A 10,180-nucleotide genomic window follows, 5' to 3' on the forward strand; every position below is an offset into this window, starting at 1 on the left:
AATTTATAGTCAGAAGACCTTGGTTCAGGTGATCTATTTATTTCCTGTGTAGCCTTGGACAAGCCAGATCTCCCTTCTGAACCTTAGTTTCTTCTGAAAAATGCAAGGATTAGACTAGATAATCTCAACAATCCTTCCCACCTCTAACTCCTAGAGTGGAAAAGGAGAACTGCATAGGGAAGGGCAGTGGTCAAACTAACCAGTCTATCTGGGATGAGAAATGGAAGTTAACACTGCACAGGAGATATATAAGGTTGGAGAAGTGGAGAGAAGATGGGAGCTGTAATATGATAGAGAGAGAAATATAGGGGGGAGAAGAGGGGACACAGATATCTGTTCCCAGGGTCTTTATTTCCACCTTAACTCCCTAAAACATTGAATCTTAGCACTGACCCTCCTCCAGTAGGGAGGTTCCATATGGAAAAGCATTAAGTACTTTGGATGAGACTTTGAAATTGGGAAGTTTAAGGCTTGCAGAGAACATTACAAAAACAAACAGGAGGCATGGCATCAGAGAAAAAGCAGAGGAGGATAAGGCTCTTGGTCCCACAAACTGCCTCATCTGTAGCTGCCCAAGATGATAGGTTGTAGAACATGTGACTCTCCTACCAAGTAGCCAGAGAAGCCAGTCCACCGAGGGTAGTGTCACAATTGTCCCTCTGCCACGTCATAGTAGTCTAAGGAGAAAGTAACCATCTTGGTAAGGGAAAAAGAAAAGGGTCAGAAAAATTTACAGCTGGATCATGGGTAGAGAAGAAGATCTGCATGGACAACCATCTAGTAAGAGTGACGAGGGGAACATATGAATAGAATGGAATAAAATTACCTTTCAGCTTGCAGTCCATCTTACCAAAGCAATAGACACCACATTGAGGGCAGGAAGTGTGTGTCTGATGGACTACAAATACATCCCCTAAAGCTTAAAGTCAGGCCTTGGTCCCAGTCCTGATTCTTTTCAATCTTGCCACATCGATAGGGTTGAAAAATGAGTTGGGGTAGAGCCCTACCTGAGGCAGGTGGTACATCAGCACCCACTGTCCCTGTGGCACTGGGAGGTGGGGGTGGGGGCACTCTTCTCCTGGATCAAGTGAGAGAAAAGATAAAGAATGGTCAGGGAGGATGTCTCTCATGTTTAGCCTCACAATCTGTACTCCCAAGAGACCTTTCCAAACCCCAGTCTTTAGCAAAGAACCTTTTTTATCACTTTCCTCTTACAGAACCATCCATCTCTCTTTCCCTCAAACTTCAATCATATGTACTACAACCTGGCAGATGGGATGATCTGTGAGTCTCGAGGGAGATTCCTAATCTCGGAGACATCCGGGAACCATGATTGATGTGGGTTTGGCACCAGATAGGGAAGCAGGGGGACTGGGGCTGGGGCTGACCAAGGCAGGTAATGGTGGTGAAACACTAGTATCTCCTCTTCTTCCTCTCCTTTTTCATCCTGCAGGTTCAACATGTTGACCTAAGGAGAGAGGGAAAATGTTCAATAAAACTTCTAGCAAGCAAAGATCTCCTTTTCCATTCCCTTTTCTTTCCGATTCCTCTTTTCCTCTCCAAGACCCTAAATGTCCAACCATTAGCCTCCAGTCCAGTTCCTTTTGTTTAGACCCTACTTCTACCCAAATCATATTCTCTAGTGAAATTCTATCTAAACCAATGCAACCTCCTCCAGCAACAGAGGAAAATAAAGAACAAACCTAGTGAGTAGAGAATACTTAGCACTCTTTTCCCCTTTCCCTCTTTTCTCTCCCTTTTTCAGGGGAGAATAGTCAAGGAATGGTCTGAATCCCTAGACTAATGATTTGATTGCTCACTCCTTTCAGTAAAAATGTTTCAAGTATGTATCCCCAATGTGTATATATTCATTATGTATAAATTTTACATACTAATTATGTACATAATACACTTTACCCCCAAAAGAATGAAATAAAGATGAAACATTATTTGATACTCTAGTCAATAGGGAACCACTAGAGTTTATTGATAAGGGACTGGTATGATCAGATCCTTACTTTAAGAAAATCTCTATGGAGACTGTGTGGAGGATGTATTGGAGAAAAGAAGCTTGAGCCATAGAGACCCATTAGGAAGCTGTTGGAATCATATAGGTGAGAATTGACAAGTACCTGATGAAGAACTGATGAACTAGGATGGTGGTTCTGTGAGTGAAGAAAAGGAGCTGGATTTGAGAGATGTTGTAGAGATAAGAATTGCTTAGATATGTGTAGGGAGAGTGAGGAATTAAGGATGACATTATGGTTCTGAACCTGAGTGACTAGAAGAATGGTAGTGTCTTTAAAAGCAATAAAGTTAGTGTGGAAGAAAGTTGAATTTAAGGTTAAAGAAAATGTAATGAAATCTTTGACCTGTCCAACACATCTATGCTTGCTCATCCTGGGAAATTCATTCTATCCCATCCACTGATTTGGGGAACAGAACCCATCCTCCAAGAGGCACCTGCTATAGTTTCTGAGGTGATCTGATGGGGAAGGGCAAGTTGCTCCAGATAGGGAGGGATAGCTATTACTGCACTTGGAGAGGTTTGCTTTTTACTTGGTTTATAAGAGATAGTCTAGGAATAGTTAATGGAGAGATAGCATATGTAAGTGTTGGAAGATAAGGGTAGATGTGGTTATGTTAGAGACAAGTAAGGCAAATACTGGTTATTCATATTACCAATCCCTGATTAGTTGATCATATAGCCCTTGAGGTCCTACCATAATGTCATTGGGAAATACTAGAACCTAGAAGACTCCAGCACCTACTCTGGAGACTATTGCCCTAGATACTGCTGAGTGACTAGGTATTCTGGAGGCATGATAGTGTAAGTTGGGGGTGACACCCTATATTATCACTCCACACAGTTCTATCACAAGGATCCTTGATGCAAAAACACATAAGGGTGCACCATATCCTGGCAGGGTCAACAAACCTGGGAAGTCAGGAGCTTGGAATCAAGGGCACTCATTGTCAGGCGATTCATGAGCAGCTGGTGCATTTGAATGTTCTGTAGCATCATCAGTGACAGTAAGTCTAATTAAGGAAATTAATTAGAAGGGGGTGACCAATAATTCTAACTCCAGTGAGGTCCTGACAGCCTTCCTTGGGCAGATTAAGTTAGTAACTAAAGACAAGGAGCTGATTAGGAGAGCAGAAGGAGCTGCTGAAAAATGGGAGAACAGAGCAAGATCTGAAAACCTCACCTTCCTTTATGTGTCCTGGCTGATGAGGAGGTTCCCAGACCCGTGGGAGAGACTGCAGGATAGTTACTGAAGGCTGAAGGATTGGGACACAAGTTCAGACCAGGCTAGGCTAAGATGGGGATGAGACCTGTAATACTTGTACTCCTATGTCACTTTCTTTCCCAGTGTGAGAACAAGAATAAGTACTTAACATCCTTGGCTGTGTGTGAGATCGATCATTCTTTCCATGCTGATAAAAGCCACATTCTCCGCCCTCTCGAACTTATTTCTGCCTTGTCTCTCCATTAGGCAGCATGACATAAAGCCCTGAAGTCTGATTCATGATAGCTATGTCATCCTGGACAAGTCACTTAGGCAGCTCTCTGGGACTACGAGTTTCAGAGAGACTTCGAAACCCGGGGGGGGGGGGGGGGGGGGGGGAGGGGGAAGAGGAGGGCTCTCTATCATTGAAATCACAAGTCCAGCCTCTATCCCCTTTCCTCTATGTCCCAAGTTCTCTCCCTAAAATCTGGTCCAGTTTTTTTTTTTTTCTCCGCTCCCTCCCCCTTCTTGGGGGCCATGTTCTTTTCTTCACCTTTCCCCACTTTCGCTTCCCTTCCTCACCTGTGATTCACATCCACCCCAGACCCCTTTCTCACCGCTGAGCGCTGGAGTTGAGCGACTTGAGCACCAGCGCCATTAGAACTCCAGCCATCTCTCCCCGCCATGGCGAGAACTCTAAGAGGCAGCAGTTACTATGACGACGTAGTCTTACACAACCGAAAGTCTAGGGGACCTAAAGGGCGGGATCTAACCAGGAGCCCAGGCAGGCCGATAAAGGGGAGAGGCGAAACTCATGGAGAGGAGGGGACCAATCAAAAGAGGGAAAGGGTGGAACGCTAAGAAAATGGAAGGTGGAGCAATGAGGGATTAGGATGGGCGGGGGGGGGGAAACCAATCAATGGAAGGGAGGGGTGAGGCAATAGTTTTTCCAATAATGAAGAAAAAGGTAAAGCTCCGGGGGAGGGCAGAAGAGAACTATATATGATCAGTTATCAAGAAGAATGGGGAAGGAGAGGGATGAAGGGAGGGAAAGATGGAAGGGAGGAAACAGGCCAATGAAAGAAACGAATAAGGAGGAGGGGACCAATGGGGTGGGGGCGGGGCATAGGGGAGGAGTGGTGTTTCCGGAAGAGCTCGTAAGTGGTTGCGGAAGATCCGGAAATTTCCGTCTGTTAAAAAACATTTGTTAAGCGCCTACTGCATGTCAGGCAATGTGCAAAGCCCCTGGGTATACAAAGAGGCAGAAGATCTCAGAGAAACTCCATGGGATATGGATTACGGACCAATGTCCGCCTCTCTCTGAACCCCTTTCTGCAATCCAACGGTCTTGCTTTCAAGGTCCTGCTTTCTTGAGCGTCATATCCCATTCTACACTTTGGTCCTTTATTCCTGGGAAGCTCCCATCCTGGTCAAAGCAAACTTCAGTTTCATGTCAGCGGATTTAAGAGCAAGAATTAAGAATGAATTCTTTTCAATTCCACTTCCTCCGTGGAGCCTCAGGTCTGTGTTTCCACGAACATCTTCACCTAGAAGTCTCACCTGTTCCCCAAACTCAGCATGAACTAAACTGGTTTTTCTTCCTTGCCCTTCCTACGGACTTAAATTTTTTTGTTAATTGGCAGCACTATTCTCCCATGCACCCAATTTTATTGAAACAACTATCATGTTTTACTCCTATCTGTTCCTTTTACTCTCATCATCCACTCTCCATCCAACATTAATAGTTAATGGATCTATGGTATTAATTGCTGTAAGTACTCCCTCCGGTGATATAGATCGAAACCCCAATCATTCTCATCATCTTTTCCATATGTTCCAATAAATCTTCCAAATATGCTGGGGACTTTTTCTGGATCTTCTGAGCTTCATTGATACTAATGTCCATTGATCAGCCCTCCCTCTCACCACATAATTAGCCCACTCTTTTCCCTGACATATATCTTAATATCTTTTACACTATTTCACTTGTACAATTCTTTCTCATTAACCCATTACAACCTACTCACATCCAGCATGTACATCTTCATTTCATCCACCTTCAACTTTTAACTGTAGTTTTATATGACTCAATACATCATTACCATGATACAGCATCATTTGGAAAAAGTCAATTGTATAGAATATCGACCTTTGTTTCAGAGAGAAGCTTGGGAGTGATTAAAAGCACCTTAAAATTTCCTAAAAGTACTTCATTTTGCTGATTGTCCAGGCCCAGTGTGTATCCAACATATATTAATCAACTTTCAACAAGCATTTATTAAATGTTTCCTATGTGCCAGGCCTTATGGATACAATGAAACAATACCTATTTGAAATGAGTTTAAATTGTAACGAAGGAGACAACTAGGTACATATATACAGAATAAATATAAAGAAAAGAAAACACATGCCAGTAAATACAAATTAGTTAAATATTTACAAGGTAACTTGTTGGGAGATCAAAAAAAGTTTCTTGTGTGGCAGGTGGGCTGACTGAAGGGATTCTATGAGGGCGGGGAAGGAAAAGAGTACAATGATGGAATAGGAAATTGGCCAATGCAAAGACTCAGAGTTTGGAAATGGAGTGTTATATGTGATGAGCAGACAGGAGATCAGTAAGCATGACTGCATGTGAGAAGGGGGAATAACATATGTTGAATCTGAAAAGATAAGCCGTAGGTTGTGAAGAACTTTAAAAGTTAGGCACAGGAATTTTGATTTTATTCTAAATGCAATAGAGACTCTCTAGAATTTATTGAACAGAGAAATGGTATTGTAAGATCTGTGCTTAAGAAAAACTATTTTGGCAGAAAATTAGAGGATGACCTGGAGTGAGGAGATCCTTGAGGCTGAGGAACCAATAAAGAAGAGTCTGTTGTAATAATTCAATAAAAGTACTATAGAGTATAAGAATTAGAGGTAGAAATGAAAGCAAACAATAAGTTTTGGAGAGATAAAGAGAAGAGAAAAAAGATGAAGAGAAAAAGCAATGATAGGAAGCTATGGCCAGGTAGAGGATGTCTGAATTTTTGATTAAAGAAATAGAATGCTTGTTGGTGGAACTGTAAACTGACCCAACCATTCTGGAGAGCAATTTGGAACTATGCCCAAAAGGCTATCAAACTATGTATACTCTTTGATCCAGCAATGTTTCTACTGGGCTTACATCCCAAAGAGATCTTAAAGGAGGGAAAGGGACCCATATGTACAAAATTGTTTTGTGGCAGCCCTTTTTGTAGTAGCAAGAAACTGGAAACTGAATGGATGCCCATCAGTTGGAGAATGGCTGAATGGATTATGGTATATAATATGGTATTATTGTTCTGTAAGAAACAACCAGCAGGATGATTTCAGAGAGGCCTGGAAAGACTTACAGGAATTGATGCTAAGTGAAATGAGCAGAATCAGGAGATCATTGTACACAGCAACAGCAAGATTATGCGATGATCAATTCTGATTGACATGGCTTTTCTCAACAATGAGATGATTCAGGCCAATTCCAATGATCTTGTGATGATGAGAGCCATCTACACCCAGAGAGAGAATTGTGGCAACTGAGTGTGGATCACAACATAGCATTTTCACTTCTTTTGTTCTTTGATTGAATTTTATTTTCTTTCTCATTTTTCTTCCATTTTGATGAGATTTTTCTTGTGCAGCAAGATAATTGTATAGAAATATGTATGCCTATATTCAATTTACATATTTTTTTTTACCATGTTTAACATATATTGGATTACTTGCCATCTAGGGGAGGGCATGGGGGGAAGAAAGGAGAGAAATTTGGAACACAAGGTTTTGCAAGGGTCATGCATATGTTTTGAAAATAAAAGCTTCAATAAAAAAATAAAAACAAAAAAGTATAGAATGCTTTTGGGGAATGGTGAGATCCAAGTTATGACTATTTCTATGTATGGCTAAGGTAGAATAGATCAGGATTTGAACAGACTGAAGAACTGGAAGATTGGGAAATTTGAGAAAGTATGAATATAGATGATCAAATCTAGCATAATGGGAAGAATTGGAAAAAGAGGAAAACAGTGAACCAAGGATGAGCACTTTGAAAATGGAACAATATCCTGGAAATAATTTGGGGTAAACCAAGGAAAATTTTGGGTGAACTTTAAAGGAGCACACATTGCCAAAAGAAGGTGGTAAAAGGAAAAAGGAAAAGTGGAATGAGAATTCACTGGTAGGGTATTCACAGTAGAGCATTCACTCTCTGGGCCTCAAACCTATTGTTGAGTTATGGGCAAGTCTATCTCCATTCCTCCTCTGAAGAAAGGACAGATAAAAACAATTTATATCACCAGCCATGAAAGGAGCTGAAGCAGATGTGTGGAGCACTTAGAATTTGGTCAGATACTAAAAACCATTACATTGAATTCCCAATCCCTATATTTATGCCCACCTGCATTTTTGATTTCCTTCACAAGCTAATTGTACAATATTTCAGAGTCTGATTCTTTTTGTACAGCAAAATAACGTTTTGGTCATGTATACTTATTGTGTATCTAAGTTATATTTTAATATATTTAACATCTACTGGTCATCCTGCCATCTAGGGGAGGGGGTGGGGGGGTAAGAGGTGAAAAATTGGAACAAGAGGTTTGGCAATTGTTAATGCTGTAAAGTTACCCATGTATATATCCTGTAAATAAAAGGCTATTAAATAAAAAAAAAAAAGAATTTGGTCAGATATCAAAAATGTCAAGCTCATCCATTGCATCCTGGGTCTCAATAATCATCCTGACTTGTATCTTGCCACTGAACTTTGATGACTCAGAAAATGAGAGTGAAGCTGACAATTTTGTGCAACTCTGCCTCATTTAAGTCCAATTTGTGTGTAAGTCAAGAAATCTGTGATGTTATTGGTCCTCTTTAAAAATGAAAGTGGAGCAACAATATTCACTCTCCAGGACCAAGATGTGGAAAAATGTTAGTAAAGACATAGTCAGTACTAAGGAGGATGGTTCAAGATGTAGTTTTAACAGGCAAGAACTATATCTCAGTGAAAATCATCATATGGAAAGATTTAAAAAATTTTATTATTATTATATCTTTTAATATACAAAACATACCAAAAAATGAGTAATTTTTTTCAACATTGACCCTTACAAAACCTTCTGTTCCAAATTTTCCCCTCCTTTCCCCCACCCCTTTCCCTAGATGGCAGGTAGTCCAATACATGTTAAATATGTTAAATCCAATATATGCATATATATATTTATACAGTTACCTTGCGGTACAAGAAAAATCAGATCTAAAAAGAAAAAAAAAAAAAACCTGAGAAAGAAAACAAAAATGCAAGCAAATAATAATAGAAAGAGTGAAAATGCTATGTTGTGGTCCACACTCAGTTCCCATAGTCCTCACTCTGGGTGTATATGGCTCTCTTCATTACAGGACAATTGGAACTGGTTTGAATCATCTCATTGTTGAAGAAAGCCACGTCATCTGGAAAGATTTTAAGAGAAAAGAGGTCCAGCAGTTAACAGAATAACACTCAATTGAGACCAACAGGGACCAATCCAACATCAAAAGATTAGCTATATGTTGCCCTTCCACACAAAACCCTATCTGGGATGTGCATATTCTTCACATGGGGGAAGAGTTCCCTAGATTTATGAGGAAAATGTTTTGTCTTAAATCTTAAGATGCTATCCCTTTAAACATCTTTGTTTTGAATTAATTGTATATCCTAGTTTACTAAACAAAAAACAAATACATCATTGTAAATCTGTGAAAGATCTCATTGAGTGATGACTGCTCCAAAGATGATCTTGAACCTGAGTTCAAGATGGCCCAGTACTAGTGCAGTGATCTATTAACTCTCTGTTCTCCTGGCACCCTTTTATTTTTCAGACTATGATTTGTAGAATTTTCCTTCATGTGGGCATGGGTGTGGGTGTGTTCAAATCAGACCAACTCCTGTAAAACAATCATTCAAATGTACTGAGTTTTCTGTTTATTAACATTGCTGGATTACATTGTGATTGAATGTTGGATGTAGTTGCTACCCTGGTTTCACAGGTTTTGAAGCTTGACATTCTTCTATGAGAACTGACCCACATCAAGGATTACTGGTTTCAATATTCCCTTTTAACTTGCTGTTATGGGTTACAGGGATGAAGAAACAGCTACAGAATTTTGTACACATTGTCTGAAACAAATATATTTTGGCATTTCCAAAGAAATATCTTTCTTTTAAATGAACTTTTGGAAAAATCAAATAAATTGAGTATTTCCATAAATATTGTAGAATGTAAGGGGATTGAATGTGAAATAAAATTTCTGTTCTTAGATCTCCATTATTGCCTTTAAGTATAAAGTATATTAAACACATAACTTTGTTTATTTTTGTTTGAATGCTTATTATGCTGTATTTAAAGTCAGGAAACATAATTATTATCAGCATAATTTTTTCAATAATAGCTTTTTATTTTCAAAATATATACAAAGATAGTTTTCAATATTCACCCTTGTAAATGCTTGTGTTTCAAAATTTTCTCCCTCTTTTTCCTCTGCCTCCCCTCCCCTAGACAGCAGTAATCCAATATATGTTAAACATGTGCAGTTCTTCTGTACATATTTCCATATTTATGCTGCATAAGAAAAATCAGATCAAAAAGGAAAAAAATAAAAACAAAGTAAGCAAACAACAAAAAGATGAAAATATTATGTTGTGATCCACATTCAGTTCCCACAGTCCTCTTTTGGGATACAGATGGCTCTCTCCATCACAAGTCTATTGGAAATGGCTTGAATCATCTCATTGTTGAGGAGAGACTTGTTCATCAGACATTATCATATAATCTTCTTGTTGTGTGCAATTTTCTCATGGTTCTACTAATTTCACTTAGCATCAGTTCATGTAAGTCTCTCCAGGCCTTTCTGAAATCATTCTGCTGATCGTTTCTTATAGAACAATAACATTTCATTGCATTCAT

At 39.6% G+C, this 10,180-nt stretch overlaps 1 protein-coding gene across 5 annotated transcripts; it reads right to left on the bottom strand.

Annotated features, from left to right (window-relative positions):
* Positions 1 to 23: 23 nt before the first annotated feature.
* PRR29 (proline rich 29) lies at positions 24 to 4,317 on the bottom strand. 5 transcript variants are annotated; one of them, XM_031965883.1, is made up of 6 exons: positions 3,848 to 4,311; positions 3,210 to 3,282; positions 2,939 to 3,039; positions 1,389 to 1,468; positions 1,008 to 1,078; positions 24 to 677 (listed from the first exon to the last, which is right to left on the bottom strand). In XM_031965883.1, exons 1-6 carry the CDS (start codon positions 3,914 to 3,916, stop codon positions 646 to 648), a joined length of 426 nt encoding a protein of 141 aa, XP_031821743.1. In that variant the 5' UTR covers positions 3,917 to 4,311; the 3' UTR covers positions 24 to 645. The 5 variants fall into 5 exon arrangements, with proteins under 5 accessions (XP_031821743.1, XP_031821741.1, XP_003768503.2 ...); XM_031965881.1 differs by having other exon boundaries at positions 1,263 to 1,468; positions 3,848 to 4,299; XM_003768455.4 differs by having other exon boundaries at positions 1,266 to 1,468; positions 3,848 to 4,285.
* Between the last annotated feature and the right edge of the window lie 5,863 nt (positions 4,318 to 10,180).

This window comes from Sarcophilus harrisii, chromosome 4, assembly GCF_902635505.1.
Source record: "Sarcophilus harrisii chromosome 4, mSarHar1.11, whole genome shotgun sequence".
Lineage (NCBI taxonomy): Eukaryota > Metazoa > Chordata > Mammalia > Dasyuromorphia > Dasyuridae > Sarcophilus > Sarcophilus harrisii.

Coding starts and splice junctions, on each gene's coding strand:
- PRR29 (XM_031965880.1), bottom strand. CDS start 3,916: ATGGCGGGGAGAGATGGCTGGAGTTCTAATGGCGCTGGTGCTCAAGTC. Junction 1,469..2,938: donor CCAAGCTCCTGACTTCCCAG/GTTTGTTGACCC, acceptor CTCTCTCCTTAG/GTCAACATGTTGAACCTGCA. Junction 1,079..1,388: donor CACCACCATTACCTGCCTTG/GTCAGCCCCAGC, acceptor CACTTGATCCAG/GAGAAGAGTGCCCCCACCCC.